The 20,988-nt window shown below is 48.6% G+C and overlaps 1 protein-coding gene and 3 non-coding genes across 4 annotated transcripts; all 4 read left to right on the top strand.

Moving 5' to 3' along the window:
• Positions 1-529: 529 nt before the first annotated feature.
• TRNAN-GUU (transfer RNA asparagine (anticodon GUU)) lies at positions 530-603 on the top strand. The gene has a single exon. It is a non-coding gene; the product is annotated as a tRNA-Asn (tRNA).
• Positions 604-6,076: 5,473 nt separating this feature from the next.
• Positions 6,077-7,888, top strand: LOC140213231 (uncharacterized). Its single transcript, XM_072284376.1, has one exon. It carries the CDS (start codon positions 6,799-6,801, stop codon positions 7,804-7,806), a length of 1,008 nt encoding a protein of 335 aa, XP_072140477.1. The 5' UTR covers positions 6,077-6,798; the 3' UTR covers positions 7,807-7,888.
• TRNAN-GUU (transfer RNA arginine (anticodon UCU)) lies at positions 7,889-7,962 on the top strand. Its single transcript has one exon. It is a non-coding gene; the product is annotated as a tRNA-Asn (tRNA).
• A 1,619-nt stretch (positions 7,963-9,581) lies between these two features.
• Positions 9,582-9,655, top strand: TRNAN-GUU (transfer RNA asparagine (anticodon GUU)). Its single transcript has one exon. It is a non-coding gene; the product is annotated as a tRNA-Asn (tRNA).
• Positions 9,656-20,988: the final 11,333 nt, after the last annotated feature.

The raw sequence follows: 20,988 nt of genomic DNA, 5'->3' as shown, positions 1-20,988 counted from the left end.
TTTGCGTAATTGCTGTTTAATTAGGTCATTTATTAAATTAAGTATTTTGATTTCTCCTAGAAGTAATACCCGCTTCATCGATTAATCAGATGACGCGTTAGAATTGTGCTATTTGCCACAGCCAATCTTTGAATATTTGGTGCAGCTTAAAAAAAAAAAAAAAACACCCTGTACCATTGCACATGATGGCGCGTAACCCATATCTAGTTAATGGATCTAAGATAGTTTCTAGTGGCAGTGTATTAAAGTATTCTGGAAGTCACCAGACAAGCTCGTTTAAAGTTACATCCACGCCAAGTTTATTGACTCAAGTGCAATCAATGTTCAGAGTTTTGCGGCCGTGCCGGGTAGAGGTCAGGTTTGAAATCACTGGGCGGTGAACGGGCGGGCCAGCGTGCCACACTTTCGGGCTTGGGACGGGCCCGGGCAAGTGTTTAATAAACGATAGCTGTCCACAGAATCGGTCTTTCTGAAACAATTCGGCGGTAATGTAACCCCATTTTTTTTTTACGTTGCCGTTCGACGTCCAGCCTCCGTGGCGCAATCGGCTAGCGCGTTCGGCTGTTAACCGAAAGGTTGGAGGTTCGAGCCCTCCTGGGGGCGGGTGTTTGTTTTGGTCTTCCCGGATGTTTTTTTTTCTTTATTGCAATGGCGCCGCCATTAGTGCTGTTGCCGCCATCTAGCGTCTTACCGAGCTCCGCCGGCGCATATGATTGTTTTCTTTATGTGTGTGTATTGTTCACTAATTCTGTAGACGCTTAAAGCTATAGCGTATGAGGGCTGGTGTCTGTTTCGCTGTAGTTGTATAACCAATGCATGGAGAAAAAAATTTTTGCAGAGCAACCTCTAGCGAGGGAGCAACTATGCGTCGATGTGCCTAAGCCGGTTTTATTTATTTATTTTAACAATACACGCAGCGCCTTTAGAGGGATTTAATATAGAGTGCATTTCATATTGGAGTGAAAATGGAGTGAGACTCTCTCTTTTTCATTGTGAGGGCGCTGCATAATGCTGCGGCCAATAATTGCAGCATAATTGAAAAAAAAATTACTAGCTAGACATGACCCGGCCCCGCGTTGCCACCAGTAAACTGGTTCATTCATTCACCGTGGCACGAACAATGCAAGGACCCAACCTGCAGTCCTCGTTTCCCCTGCCTCCTCTGTATTTTTTGTCATAGCGGCAGGCAATACTGATTTAAATATGAAAAGAAAAATAGATTTGATATAGGCCTAAGTTGACACGTGACGTCGACCTCGACAGGCTTTTTGCATCAGAGAGGATGTATGTAGGCTAGGAGCTACGCTCAGATCGTCGTCTATGCTTTCTGGAAAACTAACGCCCCTTGATGTTAATTGAAAACTTAGTTTCACTGACATCTGTCGCTTAAAACGAATTAAAAGTAAGTGCAACCCAATCTCACATAACGTCATCTCATCGCATGCTCTACTCCCACATCATTAAAGGGGTCTTGAACCACTTTTTATCGGGGTGGAGAAAGGCATTTGAAGTGAAAATAGGCCAATTCAGAAATACTTCGGCGCAAAAAGTACTTGAATGCGTTGATTAGAAGCGGAGTTATTGGCAATCGAACACGGCTTCCGCTGTGCTGCCGTTCCTTCAATGCCCTGCACTGCGAAGGCTACGGCGCAGTTGGGCGTGCCCACAGTACTCCGCCTTCTAACTGTCACAGTGGCGCGCAGTTTAAATTTAATTTTGGATGTTAACGTAGACGCCACGACTTCGGCCTTTGGTGCCTTAACATAAGCCATATTGGGTTGTCCTCACGGAGCTGCAGCGAGCTTAGCCAGTGGACTCGTGGCGGCACCCCGCGGCGGTCGCGGCATCTACGCCATGTAGCCGACCGCAGCTTGATGTCAGCTATCGGCAAATAGCAGCCGTCTAAGGGAATGACGAAATCTTGCGTCCGATGACGAAATAGTGCTTTTAGAAGAGAGCGAGGACAGCGCCCTCTGCTGAAGTCAGAGGGTTTGAGAAAGAACGGACTTCGCGATCCGCTTTGCTAGCTCCGCGCACCGCGTACGGCAGTGAAACTTAGCTGAGATGTTCACAGCAGTGTATGTTACCCGCGGACGTCGTTATTTCACAAAGCCCGAGGGTTGGTTTAGGACCACTTTAAATTAATAGCATCTATTAACAGCTTTAAGAATAATCAACGTGGTTTTCTCAGAGGCTTGTTCTACGCCACACAGCTAACACTTTTTTAAAAATTGCTTGTACTAGTTCGAATCACAAAATACCCCATTGAAGCTTTACCATTAGGCTTCAAAAAAAAAAAACATTTGACAAACGCCTTGAAACTTTGAAGCCTAGACCTATATCCCCTTGCTTTGGGCTGGATATGCAACCGATTGATCAACTGGCACCAGTATGCTTACGCCAGCGACTGCGCCTCTTCTATTTCACCTGTCATATCTAGAGGTTCCCCAAGGTACGGCCCTTGGTGCTGTACTTATCGTAATCCATGTTCATGACTTGCCTGTGTGCAGCAGTTCCGCCATGCGTGCCTTTCGTCGAAGGTAGATTTATTTATCGTCCATTAAAAAAATAACTGCATTAACATATCGCATTGATTTGACCTTTATAAGATTTATGCTTGGCACCTTCATTAACCACTTAGACCTTCTAACCTCAAAGGAGTCGCAGTGTCGCCCGAAAGGTGAAGCATCGATTGCGATAGCAAATTAGTTGGCAGCTATACGAAGTACGGGCAGTAGTCTTATCGGCCGCATAAACTTGGAAACATTCGCTTACTAGCTGAACTAAACACCATGGTGTTAGCGCGCACCAGCAAACATGAACGCATCACACTCGACGAGCGCGGACACTCGCTGTAAAAAAGCGGTTGAAGCAAGTGCGACAGTAGCAGCCAGCGAAGCGACCTTCGTGCGGTGTATCGCTTCAACGCAAGGGCGGCGAGAACACAGCGCGCACAAAGATGTATGAGCCGTGTGCAGATGCCTTTCAAGCACTGCCAAGATACGGCGGGCGCGGCCGCGCGCTGCACTGCAAACTCAGCACTTGTGGGGGGAGTCGAAACCGCCCCGACTCCCTCCCGCGCTGTCTTGCCGCTTTCCTCCACATGTGGCGCGCGAGATTGAGCCGCGATTGTCAGTTCCCCTTGTGCCAGGTCGCGAAATGCGCAATTGCTGTAGAATCACAACGCCGCCGCCCTCCCTCCCTCTCATCTTCTCACGGCCTTTTGCGCGACGGAAGACGGCGGCGCGTTTGCTCTCCGCTTTCTCTTTCACGCCTGCCAGATTGGGCCGCGATCGTCGGCATATCTCGCTTGTGTTCACTCGCACATACAGCATACGACGCGCGGCGACAGTGTTATCGCCCTTGGACTTTATGCGGAACATCACGGCTACAGCGACGGCAAAAATGCGCCTGGAGTGTCCATAAAATTCCTATCTCAATAATAAGAAACTCTTAAAACCGCGATAACTTCTTTCATTTCCTGGCGTCACCCTCATTCTTACATGTCATGAAATTGCTCAATTGATGTGATTAATGTAAGCCGTTCAGTTTCAACAAAATACTTGGGCATTCCCTTTACCCTCTTCCTTTATTGTGTACTTGTATAACGAACATTACAAATGAAGCTAACCGTTTCCTAATGTGCGGACACGTTTGTAGCGAGGGAATGCGCAAATAATATTCACCTAATAATGATATTCAATGCATTCTGAGCATTACACAAGTTTCGAGATATGCATTAGAAAATGTGCAATGAAATTTCAAGGAAGCTAGAATGATTACTGCTTAGCCGTGACATGGGTAGAGTGTTTGATTTCTCAATAGTGCAGGCAAAAAATTTTGGAAACGTTAATGTGACTGACACGAAGTTAAAATTGCAGAGTGATGATTTCCGGTTAACAATAATGCTAATGGACAGACACGGGTCATGCCAAAACGAGAGCAGAAAAAGAAAGATAAACCTCAGAATTTTGCGTTGAAGTTGCAATGAGTGGGCATCATGCGTCTGGATGAGAGTTGTGGGATGAGAGCTGTTTACGGTAGTTAGAAAAAATAAAATTGAATGCTTTGCGCTGATCTATTTCAAGTGCGTTATATCGTGTTGTACAGGGCGTTTTTACAGATCTGCTGTTAGCCTCTTGTAGGTTGGCGTTTTTCGTGCCCATGTTCCTTAGCAAAAATGTGGGCCGATCCTGGCGGCAGTGCAGAGCCAGGAGCCCCGTAAGGCAAAGGCTTCAAGAACTCGTCAAAGTCAAGCGAACAGGGCATACATTCGTTGGAATTGCGCATGCAACATACAACAGAACAGCATACGTTTAAATAAAGAACAAGCACAAAACAAGCATTCGAGCCACGTTATTAACGATAGGGCGCTGCTGATATCAATGCCAAGCACGTAGAGCTCCCCGCACATATTTTCCGATAAAGATTACTGTTGCGTAAACTGCCGCGGCGAAGGCAGCATGCGACGTGGGTAGTGACGTCCCTACCATTTGGTATATATAAAAGAACCAACCTAACAACTGATTTTCATGTTGTTGCAGCACCGCTATGGGCGGTGACTGCTATCAATATTACCATTACTATTATGACTTTATATTACCATTACTGAAAGCAATAAAGCATTGAATACCCCCTGAGCATTTGTGCCGGTGGTGTTCAACAGCTCCGCTGGACATCCGCTTTCGCAGGGCCGTGATGGCGACTGAATTTTTTTATTGGCTGCACCAAGTTTCAAGAAAATTGCCTGTGGCTAATAGCAGAATTCTGACCCTTGATCTAAATCACGGAGGAAGGAAAAGGCTTAGCAGGGAGCATTGCGCAACGCGATTGAAGGGAAGAGCGTCGTCCCATCACGTGGTGAAAACTTCAGAGCATGGCTAGAGCGGCCGGTAGGTTTTAGTAGTCTCGGTTGATATTTTTTTTGCGAACCCATTCGCATGGAGGAAGGGAAAAGTGCCTCCATGTCGGAAAATCTAGATTCTTGCTCCGTGATCTGGGTGCAAGAGGTCACGTGTTGGGCCGACGCTGAGCAGAGAGACTGGCGTTACGGCCTGGCAAGGCTGGTTGCGTGACGTAATGCTATCTCCTAACTTTTTCCTTCCTGCATTGTCGAAATTACTCGAAGAAGCGGTTATAACTTCTACGAGAAATCAAAATGCCTATTTGAATAATTAACGTTATCACGCTAATTATTGTAAATGCATTGCGGCACAAAATCTACATATTGTAGCTAGTGAGTATGCTAGGTATATCGGCTTGAAACGGATTCTCAAGACTGCGTCAATATCAAGATTATAGTTTTTGGCGTTCCACGATATGCATTGGCGTTCCAATTACTTTTCTGTTGCAATGCAAACAATGGCGTTTTCTTAATAAAGTAAGACGAACAACCGGGCATTTTACCGCAAGGTTGACAGGGCATATCTCGCAACCGCTGTCATCCTGAGAATTTGTTCCAAGTCGATATGCCTTGCATACTAACAGGCTACAATTCGAAGATTGAAATATGCGCACTAGTGTAATGAATTAAAAAGTTAATTCGCGTAATTCGCGTTTAATTATGTAATTTATTAGATTAAGTATTTTTATTTCTCCTAGAAGTAATATCCGCTTTATGGTTTAATTGAAATGATGGGTTAGAATTGTTCGATATCCCACAGCCAATCTTTAAATATTTGGTGCAGCTATAAAGAAACCACCATGTACAGTTGCACGTGAACGCTACTCCTGCGCGTAACCCATTTCTATTTAATGGATCTAAAATAGTCTCTAGTTGCAGTGTATTATAGTATTCTGGAAATCACCAGACAAGCTCATTTAAAGTTACATCCAAGCCAAGTTTATAGACTCAGGTGCAATCATTGTTCAGCGTTTCGGGCCCGGGCCTGGAAGAGGTCAGGTCTGAAATCACGGGGCCGTGATTTGGCGGGACAGTGTACGGCACTTTCGGGCTCGGGACGGGCCCGGGCATGTGTTTAATAAACAATAGCTGTCCACAAGATCGGTTTTTGTCAAATGCTTGGGCAGTAATGTAACGCCGTTTTTACTCGTTCCCGTGCGGCGTCCTATTTCTAGTCGGACCACACCAGACATGTGGCATAAAAGGTCGCTCTATCTCTACAAATGTGCATGTAGCCCGTAGTATTCTTGAGTGCTGTGACATTTTTGGCGGACGGGTCGCTATGTTGCAGCTGGACTTAGCAAAGGCATTTGATCGTGTGTCGCATGAAGCTCTTTTTTTGTATCCTTGAACACGTTAACATAGGCACAGTTATACTCGATGGTCTAAAAATGATATACAATGACTGCATAGTAAATATCGTGCTGAATAAGACACTAACTGAGAACATTAAACTCAGATCATCAGTGAGGCAAGGTTGTCCATTGTCACCGCTGCTCTTTGCAATTTATTTAGAACCTTTCTGTTTATCTCTAATAAGTAACGAAAAAATCAATGGTTATAAGCTTGAATCGTCCCATGTTAAAGTGCTTGCATATGCTGATGACGTCGCAATCTTTTGTACAGATCGCCAAAGTGTACTAGAGACGATAAGCGATGCTAAAAGATATTGCAGGCAAACCGGATGCGAGATCAATTGGGACAAGAGCATCGGATTTTGGCACGGAAGTTGGGACAACACACCGTCTGTCTTTGCCAATTTACAATGGTCCGTGTCTCCTACGAAATATTTGGGGGTACCGCTTGAGCACTACGAGAGTGCCGCGCAGTACTGGGAGGAAGAGACGTCGCGCGTAAAAGAGAAAACCGGAGGATAGCAGGGTCGTGATTTGTCAATGTTTGCAAGGGCAACGGTTTGTAATTTGTTTTTAATTGCCAAAGTGTGGTATGTCCTCCAATTTTTGTCGATGACCCGTGTGAATGTACAGAAAATACACAGAGTATTTGCTGTTTTTATCTGGGGTTCCACTTGGGAAAGGGTCAGCCGTACCAACTTGTTTCGTCCTGTTCGAGATGGTGGTCTAGGATTGTCGCATTTGTTCTTACGACAGATTGTTTCTCGTTTTGTCTTCTTACGAGATCAAAGTGATTCATTCTTGCGGTCGATGATCCAGATCCGTTTGAAAAGCGTTTTGCCTGAATTTATTGTGTCTAGTGCACAGCCTGTACACTATCGGCTTAAAGGCTACTTGCGAGAGGTAGTCGACTCCCTTCGAATATTAAAAGCTCGGTTTTCCCTTCAGTACCTGAGCACAGTAACAAGAAAGAAACTTTACAAGGATTTAGTTGAAGTTATGATGCCAGTGCCATTGTACCGAATGAAATACTATGGAGGCCCAGGACAAGATGTTTTAAAAAGAGTTAAAAGGATGCCAGTGAGAGCAAGCGTAAAGTCGTTCTTCTTTAAATTGCATACATCTACCCTTCCGGTCAAAACATGGATAGCCGACAAAGGAATATTTGTACCATGGACCACAAACTGTGCGCTATGTAACAAGCCGGAGACCATTGAGCACGCTTTCATTGAGTGCTGGGATGCAATTTTTTATTGGGACGTCTTGCAAAGAACTCTTAAAAAGGAACTGCCGATAACAGCACAGGGTATACGTTTTCTGCCGGTAGACAGCCATCAGGGCTTTCCGTACGACATGATAATGCTCTTGGGCCTCCATAGTCTTTGGAAGACACGGATGGCGGTAACGCACGCCGATGTGAATGCGCGCTCAGCACGAGAAAACTTTGTTGAAAGCATTATCTTCATACGCGAGATTTATCGTGTACAGGCAGATCCGCCTGACTGGTTGGGTATTCTTGATGAATTAGTGAATTTCAAGAAATTTTAGCTTGTCACGTTGGTCCAAGTAGCCCAACGGGTTTTTATGTATGTATGTCATTTTGTGAATAAAGAAAAAAAAAAAAAAAAAAGCCTCCGTGGCGCAATCGGCTAGCGCGTTCGGCTGTTAACCGAAAGGTTGGAGGTTCGAGCCCTCCCGGGGGCGGCTGCGTTTTTTTTCTCTTTACTCTCCATTAGGTTTTTTTACTGCATGTTTTATGTACAGGGTGTTTTTTTAGCTGCACCAAGTTTTTAAATTTAGGACATGATAAATCGGGGTAACGTTATGTTTACTCTTCGAGCGTACGGATTGGGAGCCTCTAGATGCAGAACAATTCCCGCAATTAAGTGCATAATTAACGAGGTTACGGTAATTAACTTTCTAATGATCAACAGTAGGTGGCTACAGCAAATGAGTTCTTTGAAGCCCGTCCTCGACAGTACCTATCCCAGCGATTAAATTTTGAATGGCGGATTTCACGTGGGAGCTAAGCGAACATTTAGTTCCCCTTGGCAGGTTTCTTGAAAGCAAAACTTCCTGAAAAAAGAGCGTCTGTGTCGTCGATGTCGCCCCCCCCCCCCCTCCTTGTTTTGACTCTGACGTCACCGCCGTTCTTGCTCGCCGCGAGCAGCTTGGGTTATCTCCATGCTGTATGCGACGCTGGCCTATCGCTTGAGTGCGGGCAGGCCGCCAAATTTCCTTCCTCATTCCCTTGGGCCCCTGATACGGTATTTCGTCGGTGGAAGTGGACACGGGGCGCCCAACGAAATGACGAAGTAAATTTGGCGGACTGCGGGTATTGAAGCGCTAGGCCAACGCCGCCGAGACGTGAAAAAACATGGGGGGGGGGGGGGGGGGGGGTGCGAGGCTGCGTTGACATCGACGACACAGACGCTCTTTTTCCAGCCAGCTTCGGTTTCAAGAAACCTGCCAAGGGGAACTAATTGTTCGCGTAGCTCCCACGTGAAATCCACTATTCAAAATTTAATCGTTGGGATAGGTACTGTCGAGGACGAGCTTCAGAGTACCCATTTGCTGTAGCCACCTAATGTTGATAATTAGAAAGTTAAGTTCCGCAACTTCGCTAATTACGCACGTAAGTGCGCAAATTGCTCTGTATCTAGAGGCTGCCAATCCGTACACTCGAATGGTAAACATAACGTTACAGTGATTTATATTTTTTCTAATTTAAAGAATTTCGTGCAGCTAAAAAAAAAAGAAGACACCCTGTGTATATGTAAAATTTGCGCCGTATCGCATCTGAGCTGGCTCGGCCGCCATGCTGGAACCCATAGCAACGACGGCTTCACCGGCGCTTCGTTGTGCGAAGGACTGCACAGCCTTTATTTTTATGAACAAATAACGAACTCTGACGAACTGCACCAATCGCACCTTCTCCACTTTCTCATCTGGAATAGTTTGTGGTGTTATGCAACGTAATAATTTAGCTGACTATCGTTGCTTTCGGCGAGATCTGTCTCACAAATACTGTTGCTTATAAAATATACGAGCAGCGTTGCTATATCTGCTTGCAGAACTAGCGTTGCTAAGGCTGTCAGCGGCTGCTCCAATTAACGAGCGCCACTTTCCAAGTGCAGCAAAGTGGAAATTATTTTGTGAAATCACTGGGCCGTGATTGGGCGGGCCAGCGTGTGACACTTTGGAGCTCGGGACGGGCAAAGGCAAGTGTTTAATAAATAATAGCTGTCCACATGATCGGTCTTTGTGAAACTCTTCGGCGGTGATGTAACCCCACTTTTTTTTACGTCGACTTGCGGCGTCCAGCCTCCGTGGCGCAATCGGCTAGCGCGTTCGGCTGTTAACCGAAAGGTTGGAGGTTCGAGCCCTCCCGGGGGCGGGTGTTTGTTTTGGTCTTCCCGGATGTTTCTTTTTCTTTATTGAAATGGCGCCGCCATTATTGCTGTTGCCGCCATCTAGCGTCTTACCGAGCTCCGCCGGCGCGTATGATTGTTCTCTTTATGTGTGTGTATTGTTCCCTGATTCTGTAGACGCTTAAAGGTATGGCGTATGACGGCTGGTGGCTGTTTCGCTGTAGTTGTCTAGCCAATGCATGGAGAGAGAGAGAGAAACTTTTATTAAACGAAACAGTGTCCCGAGCGAGGCCGGGTATCACCCTAAGGTGGGAAGGCTCCTTAGTCCAGGAACCCTCTGGCTTCGACTGCCCTCTTGGCCCTGGCGACGAGTTGTCGTTGGTCTTCCAGGTCCCCGAGGGTTAGCTTGGCCTCCCACGTTTGGAATACGCCGTTTGCTTCTATTGCTCGTTTTGCGTGCGTTTCTGTTTGCATATCGCTGCCTTCCTGCCACGGGCATTCCAGGAGCAAGTGTGCCAGAGTGTCGGGTACGTTGCAAAGTGGGCAGAGGTAGACGTGGAGCGTCGGGTAGAGGCGATGCATTATCGTTCCGTGCGTGTATGTATTACTTTGCAGCAGTCTAAGGATTAGGCTTTCTTCTCTGTCGAGTTTAGGGTGCGGTGGAGGGTACACTCGACGCTCGAGCCTGTAATGTTGCAATATGGCCGAATAGTTGGTGGGTTACGGCCTGCGCCTTTTCTGTCACGGGTCCGACAACGCGTGGGGAGAGGGGAGCCTGGCTGACGTGTTCGCGGGCAGCGGCGTGGGCCGCTTCGTTCCCCTCTAGTCCCTCGTGTCCAGGTACCCACGTTACGCAGGTGTACGGGAGCGGAGTGCTTCGTCTTTTTAGTATCTTGAGTGCATCGGCCGAGATGCGGCCCCCCAAGAAGTTTCTGCAGGCAGCCTGAGAGTCGATGAATATAACCGCTGCGTCTGTGCATGTGGTGGTGGCGAGAGCGATTGCCGCTTCTTCAGCCGTTTCCGGGTTGCGTGCCTTGATGGTTGCCGATGCTAGCTCGGAGCCTTGGGAGTCTACGACGCTCAGAGCGTACGCGTTTAGATGCGGATACTTGGCCGCGTCGGTGTAGCGGGCATTCGGGTCATGCTTGAAACTTCGTTTGATGGCGTTGGCTCTAGCCTGTCTTCTACTCTTGTGATATATGGGATGCATGTTGCGCGGGACACGTGCGATGCAAATGCACTCTCGACCGTCCGGTGGTATTCGCTCTTTCTTGTCCGTGTCTGCGACATACGTCTCGCTGTAGGTTAGGTGTCGGAGTACTGATCTCCCTGTGGGCGTGAGCTTGAGTCGTTCCAGCTGGCTGTTCTTGTGCGCTTCGGCGAGCTCTTGCCACGTGTTGTGGACGCCCATCTTAAGGAGACGTGATGTAGAGGCCATGGCGGGGAGTTCCAGGGCGACTTTGATTGCCTTCCTTATCATGATGTTCAGCTTTTCTATTTCAGCGTTCTTTAAAGACAGGTACGGCGTGCCGTATGTGATGCGACTGGTGAGGAGCGCTTGTATTATTCTTAGAGTGTCTTGCTCCTTGAGCCCGCTTCGTTGGCTTGAGATCCTTTTTACAAGGTGCGTTAGTTGCGAAAGGGTGCGTTCTAGTCTCGGTAGGCTGGCAGCTCCCGATCCGTCTTTGTGGATGTGGAGTCCAAGTATTCGCATGGTGTCGACTTTCGGGATTGTTGTCACGTTGAGTGTGTTGCTGGGGTCGGTCTCTTCGTAGTTGGGTGGTTGGCCTCTCGTTCTTGCTTTCAGGACGAGGTGTTCAGACTTCTCTGGGACGCAGCGGAGGCCGCAATTTCGGAGATAGCTTTCGATGGTGTCGACGGCTTCTTGTAAGCTACTTTCTCGCCTTCCAACGTTCGTAGCTCTGGTCCAGAGCGTGATGTCATCAGCATACATCGCGTGACGCAGATCTGGTATCTCGAGGAGTGGGGGTAGCTTGATCATAGCTACGTTAAAGAGTAGTGGTGAAATGACCGACCCTTGCGCGGTGCCTCTGTTTGGAAGTAGGAAGCTTTCAATGCGGATGTTGCAGATGCCGACTGTTGCCGTGCAGTCCATCAGAAAGTTTCTGACGTATGCGTAGGTCCTTGTGCCGCAGGCGGTGCCTTCGAAATTGTTGAGGATCGCGTCGTGGCTAACGTTATCAAAAGCTCCCTTGACGTTTATTGCCACTATGGAGTATTTGCTTCGATTGTTTAGGTTATCTAGAAGGCCTTCTTTTAGTTGTAAGAGTACATCCTGCGTTGAGAGGTGCTGCCTGAAACCGAACATGGTGTCTGGTAGGTGGTCGTTGTCTTCCAGGTACTGGGTAATGCGGTCGTGCACCATATGTTCGAAAAGCTTTCCCGCGCACGAGGTGAGGGAGAGCGGGCGTAGGTTCTCCAAGCTGAGAGGTTTGTTGGCCTTGGGAATCATGGTGATGTCCGAGTGTTTCCACACAGCAGGCAGTTCTACTTTCTCCCAGCACTCATTGTAGTAACGGAGGAGAGCCTCGGTGGCCTGCTGCGGTAGGTTGCGTAGGTGTTTGTTAACGACCCTGTCTTTACCAGGGCTAGTATTTCTAGTCAGCTTGGATAGGGCTACGTGGATTTCGGCCTGCGTGAAAGGTCGGTCGAGTTCTGGGTTCGGTTTTCCAGAGTATTCTTTGCTGCGAGTTGACGCGGTAGAGGGTGCGTCTTCGCGTAGTTACTTTTGTTGTTCTCGCAGGAGGTGTTCTTCTGATCCGGCGTGGTTGTGGATAAGACTGTGAAGATGTTGCTTCTGTTTCATTTTGGTGGGTTCAGTGGCCAGGAGTGCGCGTAGGAGGTGCCAGGTCCTCTTCCTGCTCAGAGTCCCCTGTAGCTTGTCACAGAAAGCGTGCCAGTTCTGCCTGACGAGGTGGTCCGCATAGTCTTAAGCCTGCTTGGTAAGGAGAGCGATACGTGTTTTTAGCTTTCTGTTAAGCTCTTGTCGCTTCCATCTCTTCAGGAGGCCGCTTTTTGCCTCCCAGAGATGTAGGAGGTGCGCGTCGACCACGGGTGTATCGGCATCGAGTTGTATGATCTTGGTGTGACGTTCTGCTGTGTCTAATACATTTTTGAGCCACTCGTCAATGTCAGTTATGCTTCCTCCGGAATCTAGCTTGTCCCTGAAGGATTTCCAATCGGTTAGCCGTGCAATTCCTGCCTTGGTCTGTTTACGGGTGTGTGCTACATCTAATTGGAGAAAATGGTGATCGCTACCTAAGGTTTTCTGGAGTCGACTGCACTCTGCCCAGGGAACGTCCGCAGTAAAGGTAAGATCGGGGTTTGTGTCCCTGAAGACGCTGTATCCAATTCTGGTGGTCTGGAGGGGATCATTCCAGAGGGTGAGTCTGTGTTGCTGTGCGGCATCGTGCACTCTAGCACCCTTCTTTGTGGTGGTATGATAGCCCCACGCCGTGTGCGAGGCGTTGAAGTCTCCCACTATGACGAGTTGGCGTCCATTCGTGGATTTCCTGATTTCTCGTACAAAGTGATCGAAGTCCGGTAGCTGGTCGCGAGGCGGGCTGTACACGCTGGCCACGAATAGGCTTTTCTGCGTCTTTCGTTCCGGTAAAACCTCGATTAAGGTGTGTTCGGTCTGGGTGTTCTCTATGTCATGTTTTTGGGCTGTGAGAGTTTTCTTCACCATTATGGCAGTTCGTCGGGTTTGTGCATATGTGGCGTATCCTTGCAGTCGGACGTTCTGCGTGTTGGTTTCCTGTAGTGCTATGACGTCGGGTTGATTCAGCTTGACGAATTCTTGTAGATTGGCGTGTCGAGGGCGGTAAGATCGACAGTTCCATTGCCATATGCGTATAGTTGAATGCTGGTTCTTTGCCTTGTTGTGGTTAGCGATCGCCATCGTCGATGGATACGAATTCGCGTCGGCGATCGCGAGTGGGCGAGACCGAGCAAGAGTCGCTGTGGCTGTTCGCCCGTGCCTTCTTCCGAGTCGTGGGGCGCGAATTGTCGAGCTGTGCCTTGGTGATGTAGTTGTTATTTACATGCGCGATAAAATTGTTGAGCTGTGGTGCGATCCCATCTATTTTGGCGTTTAACGTGGCGATCTTGTTTTCGAAGGTAGCGGCTGTTTTTTCGACTGCTGATTGGACAACTTTTTCCATTGTAGCGTGAATGTTCTTCATAAAGGCTTCTTGAAATATCAGGCACCTTGCATCTACTATGGCTTCAACGTCAGCCTTGGTCAACGTCGTTCCCGACGCTCTGTTTATGTTTTCGAGCTCCTGGCATTTTTGATGCAGCTTGTCTGTGAGTTCTTTTTGTTCTTTGCATTTTTGAAGCAGTTTATCGGTGAGCTCTTGCTGTTTCTGTTGACTGCGGAGTAGCTTGTCTATGAGGTTTTGCTGATTCTGCAGTTTGCTCTGCTGGTTCTGCTGTTTGTTTTCTAGGACCCGTATGACTGCGGCTTGGGCCGATGCATCCAAGCTGCTCGTACAACCCGAGTTGCTCGAGCCGCTTACTACGTCGGCGTAGCTCGCGCGCTTGACTGAGCGGGAGCGAGAGCGGGAACGTGAGCGCGAAGCACTTCGCAGTATTGGCTTGGAGCTGCTGCGTCTGGGGGAGCTGCTCGCACTGTCACTGCTCGAGCTGGTGGCCGAGGTGCCCAGCTCCAGGAACTCTTCACTGCTGGAGCTCCAGTGGTTGTCTCTTTCTTGTAGTCTGTTAAGGCGCTGTTGCCGTATATTGTAGGGTGGAGGACTTGGCTTCAGTCTCTTCTTGCACTCTGTACTTGCACTTTCGTGCGCTTCTCCGCAGAGCTTGCAGGTCGGTTTGCAGTCATGGTCTTGTGGTTGTCCAGTCTTGCAGCATTTGTAGCAAAAATCTGGGATCGGTTTTGGACAGACGTCTTGGCGGTGTCCCGTGTTGCCGCAGGTGCGGCAGTACTGCACTGACTTGCGATATGGTCTGCAGCGGAAGTATACGCTCTGGAAGATGATGTAGTAGTGAACGTGCGGTCCTTCGAAGAATACGACTGCCGTGGTCGACTGACCCATCATTCGGGCGTGAAGAACGGTGAATCGTGCCGGTGCTCGGATTCCTGCCATAAGTCCTGCGGTGCTTGTTCCGGTATGAGGCCATTGATGACGCCTCGGGAGACGTCACCAGGGGTTCGTATGTTGCCTTTAACGTTGTGGTAAGTGCCTCCGAGCTGCATTCTGTTGATGCTAATCAGCATCTTTGCGTCTTCCTTGCCGGCCGTGCTTGCGATGACTAAATTTTCGATTCGCTGTACTTGTACGCGTACTTTGTCATTGAAGTCCTGCTGTGATAGTCGACTCGCTCTACCGATGGCGTGCACGACTGCGACGGTATTCCATTTGGCGAGGTCGAGACCTGCTTGCGGGTGGTAGACGATCTTAAAGTCGTCAAGTGACAGGGGCGGCATCCTGGGTCTGCGTTGTTGGTGTGAAGGTGCTGCATTGGGCGTTTGCTCATTGGTTGGTTTTTTTTCCGGCGTCTTTGAATTCGAGGTGTCCTTCTTGGCTTTGTTTCTTGTGATCCAGGCGCTTTCCGCTTCGATTGTTCGGCCGCTTTCTGCGTCGTAGTTCCAGGTACCTTCCCCGGTGTTTCCTTCCGCCCGGTCTGTTTGCATTACATTTGCTTCATCTTCTTTCTGGTTTGACATTTCGCTTGCAGCAGCTGCCTCTCGGCTCATCGTAGGGGCTCTTCGCCGCTGTGTGGGCGAGCGCTCGTGTGTTCGAGCTCACGCGGCGTGCGGCGCTGGTTCTGGCGTTAGGCTTAACCGGGCGGGCGGGCGGTCGTCGGGAATAATGCTTGATACCTTGAGATCAGGGTGTAGGCGAGCCGTATGTAGAAATACTGAAAGATATCTATAGCGGCTCCACAGCCACCGTAGTCCTCCATAAAGAAAGCAACAAAATCCCAATAAAGAAAGGCGTCAGGCAGGGAGATACGATCTCTCCAATGCTATTCACAGCGTGTTTACAGGAGGTATTCAGAGACCTGGATTGGGAAGAATTGGGGATAAAAGTTAATGGAGAATACCTTAGTAACTTGCGATTCGTTGATGATATTGCCTTGCTTACTAACTCAGGGGACCAACTGCAATGCATGCTCACTGACCTGGAGAGGCAAAGCAGAAGAGTGGGTCTAAAACTTAATCTGCAGAAAACTAAACTAATGTTTAACAGTCTTGGAAGAGAACAGCAATTTACAATAGGTAGCCAGGCACTGGAAGTGGTAAGGGAATACATCTACTTAGGGCAGGTAGTGACGGCGGATCCGGATCATGAGACGGAAATAATCAGAAGAATAAGAATGGGCTGAGGTGCGTTTGGCAGGCATTCTCAGATCATGAACAGCAGGTTGCCATTATCCCTCAAGAGAAAAGTGTATAATAGCTGTGTATTACCAGTACTCACCTACGGGGCAGAAACCTGGAGGCTTACGAAGAGGGTTCTACTCAAATTGAGGACGACGCAACGAGCTATGGAAAGAAGAATGATGGGTGTGACGTTAAGGGATAAGAAAAGAGCAGATTGGGTGAGGGAACAAACGCGAGTTAATGACGTCTTAGTTGAATTCAAGAAAAAGAAATGGGCATGGGCAGGACATGTAATGAGGAGGGAAGATAACCGATGGTCATTAAGGGTTACGGACTGGATTCCAAGGGAAGGGAAGCGTTGCCGGGGGCGGCATAAAGTTAGGTGGGCGGATGAGATTAAGAAGTTTGCAGGGACGACATGGCCACAATTAGTAGATGACCGGGGTTGCTGGAGAAGTATGGGAGAGGCCTTTGCCCTGCAGTGGGTGTAACCAGGCTGATGATGATGATGATGATGACCTTGAGATAAGGTGCACTCAGCCGAAGGTGGCTAGTGTCCGCCGGTTTCACTCGTCTTGCCGGTCGCACCAGTGCAAAACTTGGGTTCGTCACTGGCCTTGTTCCGAGGTGAGAAGCACGAGAAGCGGGAGCCCATGTGAGACACGTCTGTACTCCACGGCCCCCTAACCAATGCATGGAGAAAAAAAATTTTTGCAGAGCAACCTCTATAGCGAGGGTGCAACTATGCGTCGATGTGACTAAGCCGGTTTTATTTATTTATTTTAGCAATACCCGCAGCGCCTTTAGAGGGATTTAATAGAGAGTGCATTTGATATTCGAGTAAAAATGGAGTGAGACTCTCTCTTTTTCATTGTGAGGGCGCTGTATAATGCTGCGGCCAATAATTGCAGTATAATTGAAAAAGAAATTACTAGCTAGACATGACCCCCGCGTTGGCACCAGTAAACTGGTTCATTCATTCACCGTGGCACGAACAATGCAGGGACCCGACCCGTACTCCTCCTTTCCCCTGCCTCCCCTGTATCTTTCGTCATAGCGGCGGCCATACCGATTCGAATATGAAAAATAATTAAGATTTGATTTAGGCCTAAGGTGACACGTGACGTCGACCTCGACAGGCTTTTTGCATCAGAGCGTATGTATGTAGGCTGGCAGCTACGCTCAGATCGCCGTCTATGCTTTCTGGAAAATTTACGCCCCTTGATGTTCATTGCAAACTTGGTTTCACTGACATCTGTCGGTTAAAACGAATTAAAACAAAGTGCGATCCAATCTCACATAACGTCATCTCATCGCATAGTCAACGCTCACATCATTAAAGGGACTTTGAACCATTTTTTATTGAAGTGGAGAAAGGCATTTCAAGTAAAAATAGGCCATTTCAGAAATACTTCGGCACAAAAAGAAAGTACTTCAATGCGTTCATTAAAAGCGGAGTTACTGGTAATCAAACCCGGCCTCCGCTGTACTCGCGTTCCTTCTTCAATGCCCTGCACTGCGAAGGCTACGGCGCAGTTTGGCGTGCCCACAAGGCTCCGCCTTCTGTATGTCACCGTGGCGCGCAGTTCAAATTTAATTTTGGATGTTGACGTAGACGCCACGACATCGGCCTTTGGTGCCTACGACGCGCTAAACATAAACCAAATGGGGTTGTCCTCACCTAGCTGCAGCCAGCTTAGCCAGTGGACTCGTGGCGGCACCCCACGGCATCTACGCCACGTAGTCGACCGCAGTCTAATGTCAGCTATCGGCCAATAGCAGCCGTCTAAGTGAATGACGAAATAGTGCGTCCGATAACGAAATGGGGCGTTAGAAGAGAGCGAGGACAGGGCTTTCTGCTGAAGAGACAGGGTTTGAGGAAAAAGGAGACTTCGCGATCCGCTTTGCGAGCTCCGCGCACCGCGTACGGCAGCGAAACTTGGCTGATATGTTCACTGCAGCGTATGCTGTAAGATTCGTCGGACGATCTCGCCGCTGCCACCATTTGTTAGAGTTGTCGGATGATCTAGGAGCTGTAGGCCGATCTCGCCGCTGCCATTCAGATGTAAGATTTGGCAGTCGTAGCTGTAGGAAGGCGCTTGACTCTTCGTCGGGACTTAGGAGAGGAGGATTTATTTACATGTTATTTACATTTACAGTTGAACATGAGATACATCGACAGTCTAGCGTGACTCCCAAATGGAGCCCGCAAGACGAGCATACAGCAAACGAGCACACAGCTCACCGGTACATTTCGAGCACGACAACGAGCACACACTAGCAGCCGACAATCGCTGCTTATAAGCACTCCGCTCGACGTCATAGTTCGACGTCATAGTTCGACGTCATTGAAGATGACCCGCCCTTTTGGAGGAGGAGGGCTCACATACACGTGCCGCACAGGTTTCAGTGCTCTCCGAAGCCGACGTCAGAGGGGCTTCGTAGAAATCGGAGTCGGTCTGGGTAGCGCAACTGGGTGCAGCACATAGTCTTGCGTCTTGGTCGGCGCGTGGGAAGGAGCCTTCATCGGCGTTCCCGCGGCAACTCTCCCACTCATAGCAGAACAGGGCGGCATTGTCGTGTTGCGCACAAAGCCTGCTTCGTCGATCTCGGAGCCGTACCGCGTGGCGCGCCCAGGTAGCACATTGTCTGGTGTCTCGAAAAGCGCATGGGGAGGTTCCGCCAATTACATCCCCTCGAGAACTCCCCTGAGCTGACCTCCCGTCACGTGGCTGCCGGTTATGCGCAGTTCTCTGAAGTGCGCCACCGTCCCGGTTGGATCGGAACACGTGCAGCGGGCTGAAATAGCTGCAGGCCGATCCTAACAATGTTACCCTCGGACTACGTTATTTCACCAAGCCCGAGGGTTCGTTCAGGGTCACTTTAAATTGATAGTATCTGTTAACATGTTTAACAATAATCGGGACGGTTTTCTCGGAGGCTTGTTCTATGCCATACAGCTAACTCTCTTTATGAATTGCTTGTACTAAAATGAATCACAAGATACAGCATTGAAGCTTTACCTTTAGGCTTTGAAGAAAATATTTGAAAAATTGCTTGAAGCTATAAGCTTTCAAGCCTATACCTATATCCCCCTGCTTTGGGCTGGATGTGGAGCCGCTTGGCCAACTGACACCGCTTTGCTTACGCCAGCGACTGCACCTCTCTCAATTTGACTCGTTATATCTAGATGTTCCTCAATGTACGGCCCTTGGTCCTGTACTTATCCTAATCTATGTCAATTACTTGCCAGTGTGCAGCACTTCTGCCATGCGTCGCTTTCGTCGAAGGTAGTGTTCTTTATCGTCTCTTTAAGAAATAGCTCCTTTAACATTTCACCTTGATCTGACCTTGGTAATATTTATGCTTGGCGCCTTCATTAACCACTTAGACCTTCTAACCTCAAAAAAGTCGTAGTTTAGCCCGATAGGTGGAGCATCTATTGCGATAGCAAATTAGTTGGCAGGTATACGAAGTACGGACAGTAGTATTATCGGCCGCATAAACTTGGAAACATTCCCTTACTACTTGAATTAAAGAGCATGGTGTCAGCGCGCACCACCAAACATGAAGGCATCGCACTCGATGAGCGCGGACACTCGCTGTAAAAAAGCGGGTGTGAGCATGCGCGACAGCAGCTGCGAGCGAAGCGACTTTCGTGCGGTGTATCGCTTCAACGCAAAGGCGGCGAGGACACAGCGCGCACAAAGATCTATGAGCCGTCTGCAGACGTCTATCAAGCACTTCCAAGATACGTCGGGCGCGGCCGCCCGCTGCAGTTCATACCAAGCACTTGTGGGCGGAGTCGAAACCGCCCTCACTCTCTCCCGCGCTGTCTATCCGCTTTCCTCCACATGTGGCGCGCGAGATTGAGCCGCGATGGTCAGTTCCCCCTGCGCCCGGTCGCGAAATGCGCAGTTGCTACTGGAGCACCGCTCCGCCGCTCTCCCCCCCTCTCATCCCTCCACAGCCTTTCGCGCGACGGAAGACGACGGCGCGTTTGCTCTCCGCTTTCTCTTTCGCAAGCGCCCGATCGGGCCGCGATCGTCGGCTTATCTCGCTTGTGTTCACTCGCACATACACCATACGACGCGTAGCGATAGTGTTATCACCCTCGGACTTTATGCGGAACATCTCGGCGACAGCGACGGTAAAAATGACCCTGGAGTGTCCCTATAATTGCTATCGCAATAATAAGCTCTTAAAACCGCGATAACCTCTTTGAGTTCCTGTCATTAGCCTCATTCTTACACGTCAGCAACGTGCGCAATTGATGTGAATAATGTGAACCGTTCAGCTTCGACAATATACTTGCGCATTCTCTTTACACTCCTCCTTTATTGGTGCTCTTGTATAACGAACATTACCAATGAAGCTAACCGTGTCCTTATTTGCGGACACGTTTGTAGCGAGTAAATGCGCAAATAATATTCACTTGGAACGCATTTTGAGCATTACACCAGTTTCGATATATGCATTAGAATATGTGCAACGAGATTCCAAGGAAGATATAATCATTACTGCTTAGCAATGACAATGGTAGAGTGTTTCGTTCCTCAATAGTGCAGGAAAAATTTTTTTGAAAACGTTAATGTGCCTGATGCAAAGTTAAAATTTCAGAGTGATGATTTCCGGTTAAGAATAATACTAATAGATAGACATGGGTGACGGTGCAACGAGTGGAGAGAAAGAAAGACAAATCTCAGAACTTTGCGTGCGTTGAAGTTGCAATGACTGGGCACCATGCTTTTGGGTGAGAGTTGTGGGTGAGTGGGTTTTACAGTAGTTATAAAAATAATACCAAATGCTTTGCGCTGAACCATTTCAAGTGTGTTATATCGTGTCATACAGAGTGTTTATAAAGAGATGCTGTTAGCCTCTAGTAGGTTGGAATTTTTCGTGTCCGTGTTCCTTAGAAAAAATGTGGGTAGATCCCAGCGGCAGTGCAGGGCCAGGAGCTGTGGCTCGTAGCCCCGTAAGGCAGAGGCTTCA

Source organism: Dermacentor andersoni, chromosome 9 (genome assembly GCF_023375885.2).
Source record: "Dermacentor andersoni chromosome 9, qqDerAnde1_hic_scaffold, whole genome shotgun sequence".
NCBI lineage: Eukaryota > Metazoa > Arthropoda > Arachnida > Ixodida > Ixodidae > Dermacentor > Dermacentor andersoni.
This window is presented reverse-complemented; position numbering and strand designations above follow the sequence as displayed.

Bases quoted from the DNA above. Each gene is read 5' to 3' on its own strand.
- LOC140213231 (XM_072284376.1), top strand. From the start codon at position 6,799: ATGTTTGCAAGGGCAACGGTTTGTAATTTGTTTTTAATTGCCAAAGTG.